This window comes from Gopherus flavomarginatus, chromosome 2 (assembly GCF_025201925.1).
Source record: "Gopherus flavomarginatus isolate rGopFla2 chromosome 2, rGopFla2.mat.asm, whole genome shotgun sequence".
Taxonomy (NCBI): Eukaryota; Metazoa; Chordata; order Testudines; family Testudinidae; genus Gopherus; species Gopherus flavomarginatus.
In genome coordinates, this window is record NC_066618.1 from 119,590,938 (window position 1) to 119,614,877 (window position 23,940).

General features: G+C 49.2%; 1 protein-coding gene across 5 annotated transcripts in view; it reads left to right on the forward strand.

Moving 5' to 3' along the window:
• INVS (inversin) overlaps positions 1–23,940 on the forward strand; it is a 219,896-nt gene that overhangs the window by 66,526 nt on the left and 129,430 nt on the right. For 4 of the 5 annotated variants that reach the window (XM_050938135.1, XM_050938137.1, XM_050938136.1 and 1 more), the window contains one exon: positions 17,953–18,126. The exons of the other annotated variant lie outside the window; for it this stretch is intronic. In XM_050938135.1, coding sequence (XP_050794092.1) covers positions 17,953–18,126 — 174 coding nt within the window. The remainder of the gene's footprint in view (positions 1–17,952; positions 18,127–23,940) is intronic. 5 annotated transcript variants of the gene reach the window in all.

Sequence of the window (23,940 nt, forward strand, 5' to 3'; positions counted from 1 at the left end):
TGTAGATTCAAGCACTAACCTTGGCAGAATCTGAAAATGAAACATAGGCATGTTGCTACAATCTGTCTCTGTTTCAGGGGATTTTTTTATTTTCGGGAAATGTAATCTGAGTACAGTGCAGGTCTGAAAGAGCAGGTGATACCACCAGTCAATGCTTACTCTGTGTTAATGAAGTTTCTTGTCAGCAAATATAGAGAAAACGTCTTATTGTGATACCCTTACTCTTTTTGAGTAGTACCTTATTCTCAGAGTAGTTCCACTGATTTTTGGGGCATATGGTACAACTGTGTGTGTGTGTGTGTGTGTGTGTGTGTGTGTGTGTGTGTGTGTGTGTGTGTAAGGGTGGTATAATCGAGCCTGTATTATAAAATACAAACTCTACAATGCTAAGAATTTTCACAATGGAGCACTCTGGGATAGCTGCTGGAGACCAATACTGTCGGTTTGCATCCGCACTACCCCAAATTCGATCCAGCAAAATCAATTTTAGTGCTACTCCCCTTGCTGGGGAGGAGTACAGAAGCTGATTTGAAAAGCCCTTTAGGTTGACGGAGCGGGGTTGGCTGTGTGGATGCATTAATTTTTAAATTGACCTAACACGGCTAAATTCAACCTAACCCCATAGTGTAGACCAGGCCTTGGAGTGCATACGTCCTCCTGCTCATGGAAAGGATCCCTCCACTGGCACAGTAAGCCATAATGGGAGCAGGGTAGAGATGGGCCAGGGAAGAGACTGTAGAATTCACATGGATCCAAAGGTACCAGTACTCAATGCCAGAGGCACAGAGAGGCTACAGCTGTTATTCCCATAGGCCATAAGGGTGGCAGAGAGTAGAATTCACATCTTCAACTGCTCTGGACTTTATATATGTATTGCCTGAACACTGTGGTTTTATGTGAACAGAGTGGATTCACCAAGGCACAAACAAACATGCTAAGATTATTTTTCCTACTACAATATTTTACTTTAAAATAAAACCTACAAAATATTGGAGAGGATAAATTAAGGATGAGCTCAGACAAATCACCTCTTCCAGCTTCTGGAGTTTACTGTCCATTGACCCTTGCTCTTCAGTGAAAGCTTACAAAAAAGTCTGCCAAAAGCCTCAACAAAGCTGCCAGAAATGCAAACTGCTCCCAGTGCTCAAGCCAGCAAAGCTACTGAACCCTTTAATGATATTCACAGCAAGTTCAGTGAATGGTGAGTCACTAGTTTCAGTTCTTCTGCTGTGTGTCATCTGAAGCATGAATTTAGGATTCTTCTTTAATATGCAGATATGCATCATGGCACATTTTGAAATAGACACATGTAACAGTACAATATTTGTGCAACTACTAATCCATGCTAATACATCCAATTGACTTTATTCATGATGAATTTTGGAAGAGGGCAGTGGTAGGGAAACTCTTATTACTAATGCATGGTACTTTGCAGGTAAATAAATAGACAAAGAACTCGCAAACTAAATTAAAAAGGAAAAAACACAAAAATGATAACCCATGCGGGGCTTGGGAATTGAACTGGAGGGAGACAGCTAGGGTGACCAGATGTCTTGATTTTTATAGGGACAGTCCCAATTTTTGGGTCTTTTTCTTGTAGAGGCTCCTATTACCCCCCCCCCCCATCCCCTGTCCTGATTTTTCACAGTTGCTGTCTGGTCACCCTAGAGACAACAGTAAAGCCAGGTCTGCACTTTACTACAAACCTATATTGGCATAACTGCATCGCAAAGGGGTCTGAAAACTCCACACCCTTGAGTGACAGTTATACTGATCTAGCCTCTCCCCCTCTTCCAATGTAGACAGAGCTATGTCAACAGGAGAGCTTTTCCCACTGACACAGCTTCTGCCTCTCAGGAAGGTTGATTAACTACCGATGGGAGACGCTTTCCTGTTTGGTTAGTAGTGTCTTCGCTAAAGTGGCACAGCTGTGCCGCTGTAGTGCTGTACATGAAGATAAGCCCTAAGAGTATGTCTACACTATGGGATTACTCCGAATTTTCAGAATTTGATTTTGGACAACTGCTTGTATAAAGTTGAGTGCATGCTGCTACACTAAACACATTAATTCAGCAGTGTGCGTCCATGTACCAAGGTTAGCATCGACTTCCGGAGCATTGCACTGTGGGTAGCTATCCCATAGTTCCTGCGGTCTCCCCTGCCCTTTGGAATTCTGGGTTGAGATCCCAATCCCTGATGGGGCAAAAAACATTGTCGCTGGTGGTTTTGTGTACAGCCTCGCCCCTTCCTCTGTGAAAGCAACGGCGACCAACCGTTTTGCGCCTTTTTTTCTGGGTGAACTGTGCAGACGCCATACCATGGCAAGCAAGGAGCCTGCCAGCTCAAGACAGCAGTCAGGAACATTTGTAAACACCTTGCGCATTATCATGCAGTTTATGCTGAACCAGGAACTGAAAAACCAGGCGAGGAGGAGGTGGCTTTGGCAGCGCAGTGACAGTTGAGGATGTTGAAATGCCTATAGTTATCCTTCGGGACCCAGCCTGCCCCTTAATGCCATGGCTTATGAAGCTGTACACAGGCACCCTGGACAGTAGTCAGGAGCTGTTCAACTACAGGCTGAGCAAGTGCAGAGGGGTGGTAGAATGTGCATTTGGACATTGAAAGGGATGCTGGTGCACGTTACTGACTCGCTCAGACATCAGACAAACCAATATACCCATTGTTATTGCTGCTTACTGTGTGCTCCACAATCTCTGTGAAAGTAAGGGGGAGACCTTTTATGGCAGAGTGGGAGGCTGAGGCAAATCATCTGGCTGCTGATTGTATGCAGCCAAACGCCAGGGCGATTAGAAGAGCACACCAGGAAGTGCTGTGCTTCAGAGAAGCTTTGAAAACCAGTTTCATGACTGGCCAGGCTACGGTGTGAAAGTTCTGTTTTTCTCCTTGATGAAAACCCACCCTCTTGATCGACTCATTCCCTGTAAGCAACTCACCCTCCTCCTTCAATCACAGCTTGCTTTCTGAGGAAATAAAGTCACTATCATTTAAAAATCATGTATTCATTATTAATTAATTATAAAAAGAGGGAGGGAACTGACAAGGTAGCCCTGGTGGGGTTTGGGAGGAGGATAGGAGGGAAGGAAAAGTCCGCTTCAAAATTTCGAAATGACGACAGCCTTTTGGTTGGGCTGTCCACTGGGGTGAAGTGGGCGGGTGCACGGAGCCTTCCCCTCCCCCGCGTTCTTACATGTCTGGGTGAGGAGGCTATGGAACTTGGGGAGGTGGGAGGGCAGTTATACAGGGGCTGCAGCTGCACTCTGTGTTCCTGCTGCTGTTCCTGAAGCTACGCCAGAGCATGTCAGTTTGATCACGCAGCAGCCCCAGCGTTGCATCCTGCCACCTTTCATCTCGAGCGTCTCTCCTCTCCTCACGTTCGTCCCTCATGGCCTCACATTCACTAGCAGCTTTCCTGTACTGGGATAGGGTGACCTTCCACTCATTCAGATGAGCTCTTTCATTGCGAGTCGATATCATGATTTCTGAGAACATTTCGTCTCGTGTCTGTTTTTTTCGCAACCTTATCTGAGAGAGCCCTCAGGACGGAGGAGGGAGGCTTGAAAAATTTGCAGCTGCGGAAGGGAGGGAAAAGAGGGAGAGAAGAATTTAAAAAGATACATTTTACAGAACAATGCTTATACTCTTTCACGGTGAACAACACTATTCACATTACATAGCACATGTGATTTCAGTACAAGGTTGCATTTTGCATCTTAATATTGAGTGCCTGCGGCTCTGGTGTTAGAGATCACAGACGCAGGTCTGGGCAACAGAATTCGGCTTGCATGTGACCGTGGTAAGCCATTGTCTTTCAGATTCTGCAGCCTTCATAAAAGCAGCACCCTCCTTTCCCACATACCAAACAAACTGTTGAGTGCTGCGGTTTTCCTGTTAACGTGCAGCAGCAGAAAGCAAATAAACTCTTCCTCCCCATCCAGTTCTCTGGGATGATCGCTTTATCCATCCCCCCACCGCGTGGCTGGTATCAGGAAGATCCCTGCTAGCCAAACGCAAAAAGCTCAGCACCAATGCTTCCCCTCCCTCCCCCCGGTTTGGCTAACTGCAGGGAAGGATTTCTTTTCAGCTACAGGCAAACAGCCTAGTAGGAACAGCCACCTCTGTCCCCATAATTAAATTTGTGTATTTCAACCAGGTTACTATGAACAGTATCACTCTCCTGAGGATAACACAGTGAGATAAAGAATGGATGTTGCTTGAATGCCAGCAAACACCGGGACCATACGCTGCCAGGCTTTGTCATGCAATGATACCAGACTACTTGCTACTGGCATGGAGTGGTCAAGTGTCCTACCATGGAGCACGGAATAAGGTTGCACTGCCCAGAAACCTTCTGCAAAGGCTTTTGGAGTACCTCCAGGAGAGCTTCATGGAGATGTCCCTGGAGGATTTCCGCTCCATCCCCAGACACGTTAACAGACTTTTCCAGTAGCTGTACTGGTTGTGAATGCTTCCCAAGTCCTCAGGGCAAATTAATCATTAAAAAACGCTTGCTTTTAAACCATGTTTTATATTTACAAAGGTATACTCACCATATGTCCGTTCCATGGCTTCATTGGCTGGGATACTGCCTTGGGAGCGTTGGGAGAGTACTTCAGTCAGGCTGAGAAAAAGATCCTGGCTGTTGGGGAGAATGGAGTGCTGTGTGCTCTCCGCAAGCTCGTCCTCCTGCTCCTCCATCTTCCTCATCCACAGAATCCTCAGCCATGGCTGAGATTACCCACTCCTTGGAATCCACTATCAGAGATGGGGTAGTGGTGGCGGGCCCCCCTAGAATTGCATGCAGCTCAGCCTGAGGCTCTGCCTCAGATCTTCTGTTTGCTGCTTTGGTTTTCTGGTAGGCTTGTCTGAGTTCCTTAACTTTCACGCAACACTGTAGTGAGTTCCTATTGTGGCCTCTCTCCATCATGCCCTTTGAGATTTTTTTCAAATGTTTTGGCATTTTGTCTTTTGGAACGTAGTTCTGCTAGCACAGAATCCTCTCCCCATACAGCGATCAGATCCAGTACCTCCCGTACAGTCCATGCTGGAGCTCTTTTTCAATTCTCAGACTGCATGGTTACCTGTGCTGATGAGCTCTGCATGGTAACCTGTGCTGATGAGCTCTCCACACTGGCCAAACAGGAAATGAAATTCAAAAGTTCGTGGGGCTTTTCCTGTCTACCTGACCAGTGCATCTGAGTTCAGACTGCTGTCTAGAGTGGTCACAATGGTGCACTGTGGGATAGCTCCCAGAGGCCAATACTGTCAAATTGCGGCCACACTAACCCTAATTCGAAATGGCAATGTTGATTTCCACACTGCTCCCCTCATCGGGGAGGAGTACAGAAATCGATTTTAAGAGCCCTTTAGATCGAAGTAAAGGGCTTCGTTGTGTGGACGGGTACAGGGTTTGTTCAATTTAATGCTGCTAAGTTCTACATGAACTCGTAGTGTAGACCAGGCCTGAGTAATGTGAAGAGAACACTGTTCTTGGGGGAGAATAGTATTTAGCCCTCAGAGAAGATCATGTAAGTTGTTTTGTTTCACATGTCTTGCTAGTTACATATTATTCTGTGTGCACATAATATGAATTTGTCTCCTTGGTGGACAATTATGGAAGGCTTCAGAGAAGTAACGTGGAGTTTCTTTGGAAGGATTTAACTGAAGAGAGGTTAAAGTTAAAAAGTATTACACAGAAAAATAAAGCAGCATATATTATCATTATTATCCCTACTCATTGCTCTACGGTCAAGTAATGAAAACACCCCTATTTTACATTATTTTACTTGCTGCCAGACATTTTCCTCACCACTCACAGACCTACTGTTTGTTATCCTGTGGCATTGGGGGCCACTAACAAATTCCTCTTCCTGGGAGACAAAATCTGTAATAAAAACCTAATTTTATTTTCAAAGTATGAAAAACTCTGCTACTGCAAAGGTTCTGATTCTTCCAAGTTATTTAAGGTTTTGTTGTTTCTAACAGGAACAATAATAAACATGGAGGAAAAGACCTGCATGAAATGATTTCTGATGCCAGCTACAACAGTGCCATGTGAACATCTGATTTCACTTTCAGGTGACATTGTAAATAAGAAGCAGGCAGCCGTTATCTCCTGGAAATGTAAACAAACTTGTTTGATTTGCAATTGGCTGAACAAGAAGTAGGACTAAGTGGACTTCTTGGCTTTAAAGTTTTACATTATTTTATTTTTGAATGCAATTATTTTTTGTACATAATTCTACATTTGTAAGTTCAACATTCATGATAAAGAGATTGTATTACAGGACTTGTATTAGATGAATTGAAAAATACTATTTCTAAGGCTCTCAAGCGATTAAAAAAATTAATCACAATTGAGCTGTTAAACAATAGTAGAATACTATGTATTTAAATATTTTCTACCTTTTCAAATATCTTCATTTCAATTACAACACAGAATACAAAGTGTGCATCATTCACTTTATTTTTGATTAACAATATTTGCACTGTAAAAAAACAAAAGAAATAGTATTTTCCAATTCACTTAATATAAGTACTGTCATGAAATTTACAAGTGTAGAATTATGTACAAAGAAGTAACTGCATTCAAAAATAAAACAATGTAAAACTTAAGAGCCTACAAGTCCATTCAGTCCTACTTCAGCCAACCATTCAAACAAACAAGTTTGGTTACAATTTGCAGAAGATTATGCTGCCCGCTTGTTTACAATGTCACCTGAAAGTGAGAACAGGCATTCACATAGCACTGTTGTAGCCAGCGTTGCAAGGTATTTAAATGCCAGATGTGCTAAACATTCATATGTCCCCCTCATGCTTCAACCACCATTCCAGAGGACATATGTCCATGCTGATGACTGGTTCTGCTCAATAATGATCCAAAGCAGGGTGGACCAGCACACATTCATTTTCATCATCTGAGTCAGAGGCCACCAGCAGAAGGTTCATTTCCTTTTTTGGTTGTTTGAGTTCAGTAGTTTCCACATCGGAGTGTTGCTCTTTTAAGACTTCTGAAAGCATGCTCCATACCTTGTGCCTCTCAGATTTTGGAAGGCACTTCAGATTCTTAAACCTTGGGTCGAGTGCTGTAGCTATTTTTAGAAATCTCACATTGGTACCTTCTTTGCATTTTGTCAACTTTGCTGTGAAAGTGTTCTTAAAATGAACATGTGCTGGGTCATCATCTGAGACTACTACAACATGAAATATATGGCAGAATGTTGGTAAAACAGAACAGGAGACATACAATTCTCCCCCAAGGAGTTCACTCAGAAATTTTAATGACGCATTATTTTAACAAGCATCATCAGCATGGAAGCTGTCATTCAAACAGTTTGATTTTTAGTGTGGCTACAATAAGCAATGTGGCCTTGTCCTTCCCTCCTCCCCCACCCAACCCGGGCTACCTTGTCCGTTGTCTCTTTTTTTTTTTTTTTTTAATTAATAAAGAAAATGCATGGTTCTTCTTCGAGTGATTATTCATGTGCATTCCAACCAGGTGTGTATGCGCCGTGTGCATGCCAGCCAGAAGATTTTCTCTCACAGCATCCATAGGGCTGGCCCTGGCACCCCCTGGAGTGGCGCTTCCATGGCATCCTATATAGGGGCCTGCCGACCCTCCACCCCCTCTGCTTCTTCTTACCGCTGATGGCTAGCTGGAACTTTGCTCGCTCTTGCAGCGAGCCTAGCAGTGTTTCATCTAAGTGTATATAGTTATTTCCTTTCTCATAGTTTAGAGTTAGTGTTAGTTGTAGATAGTTAATAGTTGTTGTGGGGCTTCCCCCTCAATGTACTCATCACCCCACTGGGGCACGCCCAGGTTCCCAGGGTTTAAACTCTCCACGGACTGCGGGAAGTTTATGCTGAAGAGTGACCTGCACTCGTCCTGCTTGAGGTGCCTCGGGGAGAGCCACCAAAGAGACCGGTACAGTACCTGCAGGGGATTCCATCCCAGGACTTTTAAGGACAGAGAGCAGAGACTCAGAGTGCTCCTGATGGAGGTGGCTTTACGGCCACACTCGGACCCTGAGCCTGCCGATCCAGCACCAAGCACCTCATCCTCGATGCGCAGCGCTTTGGCACTGCTAACAAGACAGGAGGCCCAGTGTAAGCCCTCTAAGTCCCAGCACCGGAGAGAATCAGGACATAGGAAATCGGCCTCCATGCAGCACCAATCACCATCTCTGGTGCCCGCGAAAAAGAAAAGGCCAGTGAGGGGACCAATCACCTCACCAGGACCTTAAAAGGCTGGTGGCATCCACGACTGTGGTGGAACAAGCCCAGCCACAACTACATCCTCCCAAGGGCCCCTTGACTCCCGTCCCAGTGGCGATGCAGTGGAGTCCGGACCGGTCTAGTTCCCCAGACCTCAGAAAGGATGCGTGTCTCCCATCGACCCCGGAGGCGATCAAGGCAGCCTCTGACTTAAGCCTCCTGGTGCCGGTCTCCCCGCGCTGATGGAAAGAGCTGCCAGACACAGCCTGACCCCTGATCCAATCAAGGGGCAAGCCTGCCATGATGTTGCCTCTGTCCCCACCCCGCGCCACACCGGTGCAGAGAGAGCGCTCCCCAGCCTCGTGGCACCACTTCCTGGTGACAGTGGGTACTGCTCTCTCTCAGTCCTCCTATTCGGAGACCTCGGGCTTGGAAGCAGAATCCTACCGCTTCAGTAGATCGAGGAGCAGGAGGTCGGCTTCTCAGGCAAGCCAACAACCTTACCTGGTGCAGTGGCAGCAACAGTAGCAACCGCCCTCCCAGTGGCCGTTCTGAACTCCCTGAGCTTACCATCAGTCCCTGAGACAGGCACACGGCCTGCGCTCTAGGTCTGCGTCGGTCTCCTCGACGTGAGTGGCTCCGGCGCAAATGCCTCCACCACCAGCACCACTGTCTGACAGGAGTGTACCGCAACAGAACCCGGCATCGCCTAGTTGGTCCCCGTCAGTGCCGGTGTCTATGTTTCTGATGCTGCAGGCACCACCCAGCATGCCTCATCGTTCGACATCATTCCCGATACCGGCGCCGCATCCTACATCCATACTGGCCACGCAACAGAACCCTGCAGAGTCTGAGGATACAGAGGAAGGTCCTTTGCAGGTGATCTCCTCCTCCTCCTCTACCGGATGAGGCGGTTGCGGGAACATCAGTGGCACCAGCCCTATAGGACAACTAGGTGCTTCAGCAGCTACTTAAGCATTCCACTCAGAGTCTGGCGATCCTAGCAGAGGAAATCGAGGTGGATGTAGATCCGGTAGTGGACATCCTGGCCCCCTCGGGCCCGTCTAGGTTTGCCTTACCATTGATCAAAGCGATAGCTGATATGTCCCACACCTTGTGGCAGATGCCAGCTTGGTTGGCCCCTATGGCCAAAAAGACAGAGAGGCACTACTTTGTACCATGAACACCTATATACCCACCATTCCCCGGACTCTCTGTTTGTGGATGTGGCCAACCAAAGGGAGCATCAGGGGTTCCAAGGGTCTACACCGAAGAACAGGGAGGCCAAGCTGTTGGACCTCTTTGGTAGAAATATGTACTCAATGGGGGGTCTGCAACTATGTATAGCCAACCAACAGGCTATAGTGAGCCGGTATGGCCATAATACATGCTTGGCCTTGTCCAAGTTTGCTGAACTCCTTCTCCAGGAAGCGGGAACAGAATTTTCTGCTCTGGGAGAGGAGGGGAAGCTAATTTCCAGGGCATTCCTCCAAGCAGCCCTGGGTGCAGCCTCCCACATGCTGGCAACCAGACTGGTCGTGTGGTGGGGAGCCTGGCTTCAGGTCTCAGGCCTTCCACATGAGGTCCAACAGACCATCCAGGACCTCCCCTTTGAGGGGCCCATGCTCTTCTCCATCAAGACGGACAAGAGATTCCATAGCCTAAAAGACTCAAGGGCTACCTTGTGCTTGCTAGGCCTGCACACCCCAGCCACCCAACGCAGGCAATTCAGGCTACAGCCATTTCCGCAGCCGTACCAGCCCCAGAGCCCCCTAGAGCCCTCGCGTAGGCAAAGCAGAAATGGCAGAAGAAGGCAACAACGGCCCTCTGGCCAGTCATCTGGTCAGCCGCCGCCTCCGTCGAGGCCTAGACCCTATATTTGATGGTATGGTCGAGGACAACCTACCAGTCAGGACTCTGGATCCTACCAACCCTACCTTTTCGTCACGTCTGTCTCCCTTCTGTCATGCCTGGTCCAGAATCACATCGGACAGTTGGGTGCTCTGCATGGTAGAGAGGTGATATTGTGTCCAATTCTCCTCCCACCAGCCCACCTCCCCGCCCCTTTCTCAGAGACCCCTCTCACGAGAAACCCCTCTCACAAGCAACTTCTAATTCAGGAATTGCAGTCCCTCCTCGTAGTAGAGGCAGTAGAAGTTCCTCAGGAACTCGGGTAGGGGTTTTTACTCCTGGTATTTCCTTATACCGAAGGCAAAAGGAGACCTCAGACCATTCTGTATTTGCGGCATCTGAACAAATTTGTAAAGAAGCTCAAGTTCCATATGGTCTCTGTGACCTCCATCATCCCCTCCATGGATCGAGGAGACTGGTATGCTGCCCTCGACTTGAAGGACGCGTACTTCCATATCGCAATAATTCCTCAGCACAGACATTATCTCAGGTTCGTAGTGGGCAACACCCATCTCCAGTTCACAGTCCTGCCTTTTGACCTGTCAGCGGCCCCAAGGGTCTTCGCAAAGTGCATGGCAATTGTAGCAGCTTTCCTGCGCAAGCACGGAATTCAAGTGTTTCCCTACCTGGATGATTAGCTTATCAAGGGCCGCTCCAAGGCACAGGTGGAGGTTCAGGTGGTCTGTATCAGACAGACCTTCCTCGAGCTCGGTCTCCTGTTGAACGAGGCCAAGTCTACCCTGTCTCCTGTCCAACGGATAGAGTTCATAGGGGCAGTTCTGGACTCGACGCAGGCCAGAGCATACCTACTGGAGGCCAGATTTCAGTCCATGTATGACATCATCCTTCGTCTCCACCATTTCCCGACCACCACAGCAAGGAACTGCCTCAAGTTTCTGGGACATATGGCTGCGTGCACCTATGTGGTAAGCCATGCCAGGCTCAGGCTGCATCCTCTTCAGTCCTGGTTAGCGACTGTGTACCAACCAACCAGGGACATGCTGGATTCGGTGGTGACACTTCTCCGAGCGGTGCTGGATTCTCTCGAGTGGTGGCTTGACCTGCAAGTGGTCTGTGCAGGAGTACCCTTCATCGTCCCTCAGACATCCCTTTCTTTGGTGACAGATGTGTTGGATCTGGGGTGGGGGGCACATCTCAGGACCCAAGGCCTTTGGTCCCCAGAGGACTTCTCCCTACACATCAACATCAGGGAGCTACAGGCTGTTCACCTTGCCTGCCTCACTTTCAGATCTCGTTTGGTGGGCAGGTGTGTTGCAATCCTCACGGACAATACCTCGGCAATGTTCTGTACCTACAAATGGAGGTGCACGCTCCTCTCCCCTGTGCCAGGAAGACTTCGCATTATGGGACTTTTGCATACAGAATGCAATTCACTTAATGGCATCTACCTCCCGGGGGTGCAGAATGGCCTGGCGGATGCCCTCAGCCGCTCTTTCCATGGTCTTGAGTAGTTCTTTCGCCGAGATGTGGCACGCTCAATCTTCCATCTCTCGGGTTATCCCCAGCTAGACCTGTTTTTCTCGAGGGACAACAGGAAGTGTCGACAATTCTGCTCCCTCATGAGACGCAGTCCAGGATCTCTAATGGATGCCTTCCTCCTCTCGTGGGAAGGCGGCCTGCTTTACGCCTTCCCTCCAATCCCCCTGGTCCACAGGGTACTCCTCAAGATACACAGGGATCACGCTCGCGTCATACTGGTAGCTCCGGCGTGGCCACGCCAGCAGTGGTACATGCTGCACATGTCCATACAGGCACCCCTCACATTGACCCTGCTCCCAGACCTGATCAAGCAGGATCGGGGCCACCTCTGCCACCCGAACCTGGAGTTGTTCAACCTCACAGCCTGGACGCTCCATGGCTAAACCTGGTGGAAATGCAATGCTCATAGCAGGTCAGACAAGTCCTCCTTGGTAGCAGAAGACCCGCCACCAGGGCCACATACATGGCCAAGTGGAAATGTTTTTCCATCTGGGATGAACAGCAGGGACATGCTCCATTGCTTGCCCTGATCCCTCTCATCCTTGATTACCTACTCCAGTTGAGACAGCGGGGACTTTCTCTCTCTTCAGTTCGGGTCCACTTGGCGGCCATTTCTGCGTGCCACCCAGAAGCTGAAGGGGGTTCAGTCTTCACAAACTCATTGATTTGTCGCTTCCTCAAAGGCCTGGATAGGTTGTTTCCGCATACTCGACAACCAGTCCAGGCTTGGGACCTTAATTTGGTCCTCTCTGCCGTCATGGGCCCCCACTTCATGCCACTGGCTATGTGCTCTTTGCTATATCTCTCCTGTAAGGTCGCATTCCTCGCGGCTGTCATACCCTTGGCCAGGAAGGTATCTGAGCTCAGAGCCCTGATGTCCGAGCCTCCATACACTGTCTTCCACAAAGACAAAGTCCAACTCAGGACACACCCGGCATTCCTTCCTAAGGTAGTCTCCCAACTCCACATGGGGCAGGACATTTTTTTCTCTGTGTTCTACTGTAAGCCACATTCCTCCAGTGCAGAGCATAGGCTGCATTCCCTGGACGTTCACAGGGCCCTGGCATTCTGTATTGAATGAACTAAACCGTTCAGGAAATCAACCAAACTCTTTGTAACTGTGGCCAACAGGATGAAGGGGCTCCCTATCTCTTCACAGCGTGTCTCCTCGTGGATCACAACTTGCATCCGTGAATGCTACAGTCAGGCCAAGGTGTCTTCCCCGCCAATCACAGCCCACTCCACAAGGGCACAGGCCTCCTCACTGCGTTCCTGGCTCAGGTCCCAGCAGAGGAGATATGCAGGGCTGCCACGTGGTCCTCAATCCACACATTCACATTGCACTATACCATTACGCACCAGGCCAGAAACGATGCAGCCTTTGGCAGGGCAGTGTTCCAATCTGCAGTGAACTGCAACCCCACCACCTAAACTCAGGCTTGTGAGTCACCTGCTTGGAATGCATATGAACAATCACTCAAAGAAGAAAAAATGGTTACTCACCTTTTTGTAACTGTTGTTCTTCGAGATGTGGTGTTCATGTCCATTCCAATACCCACCCTCCTGCCCCTCTGTCAGAGTGCCGGCAAGGAGGAACTGAGGGGGTGAAGGGTTGGTCCTACAGACGCTGTTAAGGGGAAATCTGGCTGGCGTGCATGTGGCGTGCACACACCTGCTTGTGAAGGGAAGGGGGATGGAGAAGAGAAGGGGAGAGGGGAATTGTGGGGTGGGGGGGGAAGCAGGAGCCCAGCATGTGGTGCCCCCTCGGCAGCAGCTGGGGCTCTCCCATTAAGCAGGTCCTCAAACCCTCACCCTGACAAGCCCTAAACCTGGACCCCCCTCATCCCATAATTTTCAGACCAATTTTCTAATTTATCGAGTTTATTTTAAATTTTAATCCTGTCCTCCAAATTGAAGGAGATTTAAGGGGCAAGGCTTGATAGGCAGTACTTTTTTCTAGAGGTCTTCAAGCTTTAAGGTGTCAGAGTTCTGGGGTAGGAGGCGTGGCTCAAGCAGCTCATGGGCAGGTTTCCAGGCTGAGATCAATACCGGAGGTCAGAACTTGTGTTTGGGGTTCTGGAGTAAAGGTCAGAATCCAAGTCAGAGACAAAGTCGATCTTGGGAGATCAGAAGCAGAGTCAATCATGGCAGTCCAGTAAGAATCTGTAGTGTTGCCTTGGCACATCCTGGTATGCTCTGTGGGCTTATATAGAGTCAAGAGGACAATCAGGATCCACCTAAGTGTCTGCCAATCGGGTCTCTCATGCAGCACTTACCATAGTCTATGTCTGCTGCAGTTTGCAGGGAGAAGGGGGCAGGCAGGTTACAGCTGCTGCCAAGTGGCCTGGAGGCTCTGCCCAATTAGGTTTGAGTCCTGCCGATCCTCACATCATACGCACAGTCTTCTAGGGGCAACCCTCATATATTGGGCTGGGTTTATCTGCATAGGCTGTCTGGAAGGCCACTATGAAGTCAGGCATATGGAACTGGGACACCTGTTCCCAGGAGCGCACCTCAGGGCTATAATGTTCCCAATCAATGAGGGAAATCAAATCACATTTGATTTTAGAATTTAAAATCTCATAGGCATCATAGTGATCATGATCCTGGACTGGAACTGGAGTGGGCAGTGGTTGTTGTCAGTGAGCAAAGGAGTTGTCAATGTGCAGCTTCAGCAGCGATGTGTAGAACAAGTGGTGTACCCTGATGGATCTGTGCAACTAGAGCTTGACAGTCACTGAGTTGATCACCTGGCTAATCAGATACAGGCTGAACAATTTGTGACGAGGCTGGTCCATATGGTGGTGTACTGAAAACCAGACCTTTTATCCAACTGCAAATTCTGGACCTTTCTGGTGCTGGTGGCCAGTGTATTGTTTGTAGTCCCTCTTCGCATTTTCAGGATGTGCCTGAAGCTCCTCCTGGACTTTGTGGATCTGCTGTACCCAGTTTGTGGAGACTGGTATGGAACCCAAAGGTTGCATTAAATGGACTCTGCCCAGTGAAAACATAGTGGGGTTATTATCGGCGAATTCTGCATGTGGCAGGAAAGCCAACCAGCCATTCTGCTGATAATTTATAAAGCTCTGTAGATGCTGTTGTAAGACTTGATTCATTTTCTTGAACTGGCCGTCAGTCTGTGGGTGATAGGCAGAAGATGTATAGGCACAGCCCTCAAGCAACTGCAGGGTTTTGTGCCAGAACTGAAACACATATTGCAGACCTCAGTCGGCTGTGACCTATGCAGGAAGTCCATGGAGATGGACAATGTGTGTCACCAAGAATTGAGCTGACTCTTCCATGGTGGGCAGGTGCACAATAGGGAGAAAGTGGCCATTTTGATTAACTGGTTGACCACAGTGAAGATGACAGTGTATCAGTCTGACTTGAGGAGCTCTACTATAAAACTCAAGTTGATGGTCTCCCATGATCTAGCCAGAGTTTCTGCAGATATTAGAATGCCAAGGACTCTCACGCATGGCCTCCTGATCCAAGCACATACCTTGCAAGAATCTACATAGAAGTGCACCATCGCTTATATCCAGGACCACCAGAAGGAGCAGGCAATCAGGCAAAGGGTCTTGAGGTGGACAAAGTGGCCTGCTATCCGGGAGTCACAGCTGAATCTCAAAACCTCTAGTTGGGGACATCCTAGCAGAACATATAGGTTACCCTTGACATAGAATAAGCCATCCTGTTTCTGATGTTGCCTCTTGCTTTTGACCTCAAGTTCCTTGGGTGGGAGCTTCTCCCCCCTGCTGTGCAGATCAGAAACGTGAAGTCTTGAGAAGTAGTGGCATCTAGGAAATTGCAGGGCTTGAGGATGCATAGTAGCTCCATGCAATAGGGGTCTTGGCTGGTGAGGTACTTCCCTTTTTGGGACTGGGCATTGATGTTGAAGTTAAAACGTGAACAACAGGGCACAGCAGAACTGTCTTTGGTTTAGCACTTTAGCCTTGCAAAAGTGTTCTAGTTTTTGATGATCTATGTACACCTGTATAGGGTACCTGGCCTCTTCCAGGTAGTAGTGCCACTCTTCAAAGCTGGACTTGATCACTAGACATTTTTTTCCCTAGGGTTTTGTGATGTTCTGTTGGAGTAAGCTTCCGTGAGGAGCTGACACAAGGGAGGGGATGCTGTCAGGAGCCATGTCTTTGAGTAGTATGATCCTGATGGCAGCATTGGAGGCATCAGTCTCAATGACAATGGGCCTCATTAGGTTGGGGCATGTCAAGAATGACACACTGGTGAAGGCCCTCTTGAGCTAGTTGAACACCAGTTGTGCTGTCAGGGACCAGATGAAGGTGTTCTTGCACTGAAGTGCTGTCAACAGGGTTATTTGGCCCAAAAATCCAGAAAAGAAACATCTATAGAAGTTAGTGAACCCCAGGAAGTATTACAGCTTCTTGGTGTTTAAAGGGGCCACCTAGATCTGAACAGCATCCACTTTTCTGGGATCCATTTGGAGGCCCTCGGGCAACAAGATGTAGCCCAAGAACTCCATGGAATGTTGATCATAGTTGCACTTTTCAAGTTTTGCATATAACCTATGTTGGCAGAGCCAATCCAGGACTGATCAGACTTGCTAGGTATGTTGTCTTGGACTCTGGAGAAAAGAAGTATGTTGTCACGGTAAACTATGACGTACTGGTCTAGGATGTCATGGACTACATTGTTCACAAAATGCTGAAAAATGACAGCAGCATTTGTGAGACTGAATGGCATTAACAAGTATTCATAATGGCCACAGCAGATTCAAACAGCTGTTTTCTGTTTATCCCCTGCTCTGATCCTTGCCAGGTTGTAAACTCGCAGGTCAAGCTTAGTGAGTACCTGAGCTGATTGCACGTGGCCCAACAATTCCGGGATGAGAGGAAGGGGGTACCAATTTCTTACAGTTACTTGATTGAGAACCTGATAGTCCATGCATAGGCACAGGTTCCCATCTTTCTTTTTGACAAAAAGAAGGGACTTGGCAGCGGAGGTTGATAACCAGAGTAACCCTGTGGCAAGATTCTTCTGGAGATAGAGCCATGGGGCTGCGAGTTCCAACATTGCATAGATGTGGCTGAAGGGTATCTTGGCCCCGGGCTGTAGCTTAATCAGACAATTTTAGTCTCAGTATGCTGGTAGGATGTCTGCTTTTTTTTGTTTTTCTAAAGACATCCAGGTATTTGTGATACTTAGTGGGAAGAACAGGGGTTGATTTTAGTGGTGGTCTCACCTGACCCATGACCAGGGTCAGAGGATTTCCAAGCAGTAATCCAGTCTCTGGCTGGGCTCCGTCAGGCGGTATGTGCAGGCAGATGTGCTGAAAGAATTCAGAGTGGAAACTGATATTTCATTCCCACCACAAGATGTGCGTGTCATGTGTTGCCAACCATGAGATGCCAACAATTATAGGAAAGTGGAGTAAAGAGATCACTCCAAATCTTAGGATTTCTCTGTAATTCTAGATAACAGTTTCCAAAGGCATGGTCTCCTAGGTCACCAGGTCTGAGGACAGGAACTAGCCATTCTATGGCCTCCATGAGGTCAGGAGTTACCTTTGGCTGCGCAGGCATGTCCAAAGTTTGTGCAGTGTCAGCATCCATGAAGTTGTCTGCTGCCCTGGAGTCCATGAGTGCATGTTGTCGGAGAACTCATCAAGGTTCACCTGGGATGTATCGGACGACCTGAACTTGGAGACGTAATGAGATCTTACCATGCCTTGGGCAAGCTTTTGTAAGGGGATGGATGTCTCAAGACCCACAACAGGCAGCCGGCAAGTGCGTGGCTAGGTTTCCCTCAGTAGAAACACAACCTGTGGTGAGAATGGGATTCTCTTTCCTTGGTAGTCACCTGGTGGTGGGCTGCATCGAGTTGCATGAGCCCTGGGACCAACCCAGGGATTGTTACTAAGGAGACTTGGCTGGAATGTGGTACTGACCCATTCCTTTCTCTATGTCACTGGCGTAGTCTGTTGTCAATCCATATGGCATGATCAAAAAAGGCATCCAAATGGGTTGGGATTTTCATGCGAGGTAGCTAATCTTTAATTGCCTCACGCAAACCCCACTGAAACTGGTGGAGCTGTGCCTCCTCATTCCACTCCATGTCAGAGACAAGTTGTCTGAAGTGGATGGTGTAGGAGGCAACCAGTTCCTCCCCCTATTGTAGTTTTCGCAGGGCTGCCACAGCTAAAACAGTGCAGTAGGGATCATCCAGAATGACAGTAAACACCTGAAAGAAAGCATCCCAGTTCAGCATCTTTTGGTTTGACTAAGTTGCTAGAACTAGTTTCTTACTGTTATATTTTTCCTTATCCAGGGAAATTATCGCTTCATGAAACTTTTGCTTGCTCGTAGAGCAAACTGGATGCAAAAGGATTTAGAAGAAATGACTCCTTTACATTTAACTACCCGCCACAAGAGTCCCAAGTGCTTAGCTTTGTTACTGAAATACATGGCACCAGGCGAAGTAGATACACAGGACAGAAACAAGGTAAGATACTGCTTTCGTGACAATTCTTGTGGCAGTTTTAATGCAATTCCAATTCATAAAACAGATAAATATAAAGAAACACATCTGTTATTTCTGTTACCTTGGCCGATATGTTTTCTGTATATGAAACCTTTGTTTTTCTTCAAGAGCTTGCTCATGTCGATTACCCACGTGCATGGTTCTTGGTGATTTTTGTCTTTGCTGTATCCATAGGGCTGGCTGTGGCGCCCACTTGAGTGCCACGCTCATGCATTGGTATATCAGGCACTGCCGGCCCTATGGCCTCTCAGTTCCTTCTTACCGCCCGCGGTGGTTAGTCAGAACGCCTTTCCTTGCATAGCAAGGGCTAGCGGTTTCATCTCTTCTGACTTGGAGCCTTGAGGCCTTGTAAATAGTTATTTATAGTAATTAGTATTAAGTAGTTGTAAAGTGTAGTTAGGAGTTAGAAGTTAGAGTTTAAGTGGGGACTTTGCCCCAGGTGGAACATGCCCCAGTTGGTGTTTAAGCCCTGCGTGGACTGTAACAGGCCTATGCCTGTAAGTAATCCCCGCAGCAGCGGCCTCAAGTGCTTGGGGGAATCACATGTGAAGGACAGGGTCCTGTTTGTAAAACTTTTCGACCCAGGACTCAGAAAGAGAAGGATATTCGTTTGCGGGCTCTTCTCATGGAGGCTGCCCTTCGTCCAGCTTCCAAGCCATCCCACCAAATCTCGCCTAGTACCTCAGCCTTAGCGCACACCGTGCTTTCGGCATCGGGCTCTGTCCGGCACTGCTCCCATCGCTGGTGCCCAGAAAGACAACAAAAAAGCATGGCTCCCCAGCACCAGGCAAGAAAAGCCATGGAGCATCGGGCAAAGAATCCAGTTCAGGCTGCCCTGCCACTCTGGAGCCACGAGGATGTGCCTCCCCAGTCAGAGCCCTTAAAGGATCCACCACCAACTCCCGGGAGCAGTAGGGGGCCCAAACTTCTGATGGTATTGACGCCTTCCCATGCTCCCCCGGCGCTGAGAGAACAGAGGCCTCCCCCTGCACTGCTCGTGCCAGAAGTGGCAAAGGCTCCCTATGAGGGCCAGACAGCAGCTAAGACCCCTCAGGGGGCAGTGGAGCATTGCTGATCCCCTGAGACATAGCGGTGCTCTCCATCTCCACACTGCCAGATCTCCGGCATCACAGCCCAGATTCTCTGGGGCTCGTCCTTGGTCACTGGCACCATGATCGTGGTCCCCGCCAGCTCAACGCAGATTGCCTTGGGGGGGGCGGGGATGCCGGTCTCTGTTCCACCTGCACCATTTACCCTCCCACCAGTTGCCTTCTTGGCCCAGATCTCAGTCACCACCCCGTGGGAGCACTCCCTGTTGTGATTCTGGTACCTCCACCACCGGTCCCCTTGATACCAGCACTGATCCTCCCACTCCAAACACCGATCTCCAGCGACGATTGTCAGCAGGCAGATACAGGCATTGACAGCCCTGCCAGGTTCACTGGAAGAGGATTCTTCCGGCATGGAAGGGCAGTTCATCCCTTTGCAAGACCCCACTGGCACGAATAGGCTCTTGAGGCCATCTCGACATCTACGGTGCCACCTTGGCAGCATGGCCAGTGGCATTATTGGAGCACCTGGGGCATGCCAGTGATGATGATGTCCTCTTCGCACCGCTCATCTGCCGCTTCCTCAGAGCAACAGCTGGCGGAACCGGGCTCAATGCATCAGACCCACTCTGAGGATGGGGTAGAGGAGACAGTGCCCACCCCAAAACCCCTTTCCCCCAGAGGGGATGATGCCCCGGAGCCTCCCCCACTGGTACAGTTATCATCCTCATCTCAGGACAATGTGGTCATGGGACCATTGAGGGCCAGCCCACCAGACGATTTTAAGGAACATCAGGCCCTGTTTCGACAGGTGGCTGAGAACTTGGGCCTAGAAGTGGAGGAGATGGCCAAGCAGATGAACACTTTGTTCAGTGTCCTCTCAGCTTCTACCCCAGCACGTTTTGCACTACCAGTGCATGATGGGGTCCTGAAAATTGCCAAGACCCTCTAGCAAACCCAGTCATCCATCCCTCCCACCTCCAAAAGGGCTGAAAAGAAGTACTTTGTCTTGGTCAAAGGGTTCAAGTACCTTTATGCCCACCCACCTCCGGGCTTGCTGGTTGTCTCTGCAGCCAATGAAAGGGAAAAGTAGGGGCGCACTAGTTCAACTTCCAAAAATAAAGAGGCCAAAAGACTGGACCTTTTTGGGAGAAAAGTTTATTCAACAGCCAGCCTGCAGTTCCAGGTGGTGAAGCATCAGGCCCTCATGGGCAGGTATAATTTTAACATATGGGACTCCATAAGTTCAAGATGTTCCCTCCTCAGGGTCTGGCCCAGGAATTTAGCACCCTGGTGGAGGAGGGCACCTCAGTTGCAATGTGCTCTCTCCAGATGGCATGGGATATGGGCGGACTCAGTGGCTAGGGTCATCAGGTCAGTGGTGGTTATAAGGCACAGCTCCTGGCTTCAGACCGCCGGCCTGTCCCAAGAGATGCAGACCTTTATCCAGGACCTCCCATTCATTGGGATCGGTCTCTATTTGGAGCAGACTGATGCACGGCATGGATTAAAGGATACTTGGGTCACCCTTCACATACGCTGCAGTCTGTAGAGAAACAGTTCTGGCTGCCCCCACTGCCAAGGCATTGGCAGCCTCATCAAGGACCTGCAAGGAGAAGGGATAGAGATACGAGCTTTAGTCGTCGCCGCCCTTCCTCCTCCCGCCCACCTGCACAGTCTGGCCTAGTGAAGCATCCTGGGAGCCAGAAACGTTCATTTTGAAGGTGTGCTTGAGAGCAATGCCCCAATCAATTCCGCAGATCCACCTTGTTCTTTCCTTGACTGTCTTCATCCCTACCATTCAGCCTGGTCACAGGTCAACACAGACCGCTGGGTCCTGTACATAGTATGTCGGGGCTATAACCTGCAATTTTCGGCCGCCCGTACCTGCTAACCCCTTCTTCCTCATCCCTCTTCAAGAAACTCCTCGTCCAAGAGGTCAAGAACTTCCTGCTCCTGGAGGCAGCGGAGGAGGTCCCTCAGAACATGAAAGGAAAAGGGTTCTGTACCCGCTCCTTCCTAATCCCAAAAGCAAAAGTGGGCCTCAGACCCATTCTGGACCTACGTAGCTTCAACAAGTCTTCCAAAAAGTTGAAGTTTCACATGGTCTCCCTGGCCTCCATGATCCCCTTCCTGGATCCAGAAGATTTGTATACTGCCCGTGACTTGAAGGACTCTTATTTCCGTATTCCAAGGTTACAGACTCTTCCTCCGTTTCATAGTGGGTGGACGCCATTTTCAATTCATGGAGCTGCTGTTTGGCCCTTATTAGCCCCGAGGGTGTTCACAAAATGTATGGCGCCAGTGGTTGCTTACCTAAGACATCGAGGGGTCCAGGTCTTCCTGTATTTCGACAACTGGCTCATCAAGGGCCAGTCTCGGGAGCAAGTGCGGAGGACCCTCAATCTGGTGCGTTCCACCTGCCGCAACCTGGGCCTCTTAATAAACGAGAAAAAACAACACTTTTAACGCCTGTGCGGCAAATAGAGTTCATTGGAGTGGTTCTCGACTCCAGGTGAGGCAAAGTTTTCCTTCCAGAAGTGCATTTTCAGGCCCTGTTGGACCTGATCTCCCAGGTAAAGAACCTCCCACTCACCTTGGCTCACACCTGCCTGTGGCTGTTAGGCCACATAGCTGTGTGTATGTACGTGGTCAGCCATGTTTGACTCCATCTCTGTCCTCTGCAAGCGTGGCTGGCGTTGGTCTACGTCCCCAACAGGCATGACTTAGACCAGGTAGTTAGGGTGCCGGATCACATCAGGTCATCCCTGGATTGGTGGTTGGAGCCCAGATCGGTGTTGGAGGGAGTACTCTTCATGACCCTGTCCCCGTTGCTGACCCAGGTCTCCGATGCTTTGGACCTGGGCTGAGGAGCCCATCTGGGTGAGATGAGCACTCAGGGTCGCTGGTTGTGAGACAATCTGGCTTTCCACATCAACATCAGGGAGCTCAGTGTGGTTTACCTGGCCTCCCAGGCTTTCTTGCCCCACCTGCATGGCACAGTAGTTCAGGTCCTGATGGACAATACTGGTGTGATGTACAGTATTACATCAACAAGTATGGCGGTGCTAGGACTTGGCGAAGAAGCTCCCCACCTATGGGATTTTTGTATGTTGCATGCCAATTATCTGATAGCTGCGCACCTGCCTGGAACCAGGAACATCTTGGTGGATCACCTCAGGAGGACTTTCTCATTTCACCACGAGTGGTTGCTCCATCTGGAGGTGGTCATCATAGTCTTCCAGAGATGGGGGACTCCCCAGGTGGACATGTTCATGTCCAGGCAGAACAGAAAATGCCATGTGTTCTGTTCAATCCGGGGGATTGACAGGGGCTCCCTGTCAGATGCCTTTCTCATCCTTTGGTCAGGGCACCGAAGTATGCCTTCCCGCCAGTGCCATTGATTCACAGCGTCCTTGTGAAGATCAAGCAAGACAGGGCGAAAATTATCCTAATAGTCCCTGCATGGCCTCGCCAGCACTGGTTCGGCATGTTGTTCAGCCTTTCGGTAGCCACCTCACTGCAGCTGCCCCTCTGATCAGATCTGCTGTCCAAGAACCACTGCAGCCTTTTGCACCTGAACTTGGCGGTTCTGCACTTGATGGCTTGGCTACTGCATGGCTAAGCACGGACAAACAGTCATGCTCAACCTGTGTTCAGCAGGTCTTGCTGGGTATCAGGTAACCCTCCACCAGAGTGACTTAGCTGGCCAAATGGAAAAGGTTCATGTGCTGGGCCTTGGAACAGCATATTCGGGCCAAGCAGGCCCTGCTGCATGAGATCCTGGATTATATGCAGCACCTCAAACTCCAAATTTTGTCCCTGTCATCCATCAAGGTCCACCTGGCCACTATCTGTACTTTCCATTCTCCGTTCCAAGGCAGGTCGATCTTTGCTCATGACACGATGGCACAGTTTTTGAAAGGTCTTGAGCATTTCTACCCGCACATCCAGGATCGCCTCCCCCTGGGATCTGAATCTCGTGCTGTCGAGGCTCATGGGGGCTCCCTTTGAGCCTCTGACTTCCTGCTATCTCCTGCTTCTCTTCTGGAATGTTTTGTTCCTGGCCATGATAAAGTCGGCCTGTAGGGTGTTCGTGAACAGGGCACTTATTTCGGAACCACCCTGTATGGTCTTCTACAAGGATAAGGTCCAGCTTCAACCATACCCAATGTTTCTGGCCAAGTTCATTTCCCAGTTTCATACTGGCCAGGACATGTACTTACCCATCTTCTTTCCAAAGCCGCCTCATCAGATGAGGAGTGCAGGCAACACTGAACATCAGGAGGACACTGGCCTTCTACGTAGATAGTACAAAGCCATTCCATAAGTCTATGTAATTGTTTGTTGCAGTTGCAGACAGAATGAAAGATTGCCCAGTGTCTGCTCAGAGGATTTCCTCCTGGATCGTGGCCTGCATCTGCTACTGCTATGAGCTGGTGAAGATGTCTCCACCAGCAATTGTGACGGCACACTCGACTAGGGCACAAACATCATCAGCGGGGTTCCTAGCACAGGTACCAGTCCTAGAGATCTGTTGGGCCGCTACCTGGTCTGTCCATATGTTCACATCTCATTATGCGCTTACCCAGCAAGCTCAAGACAACGCTGGCTTTAGCAGAGAAGTTCTGCAAGCTACAAAACAGTGAACTCCGAGCTCACCTCCATTGACACTGCTTGTGAGTCACCTAGAATGGAATTGACATGAGCAAGCACTTGAAGAAGA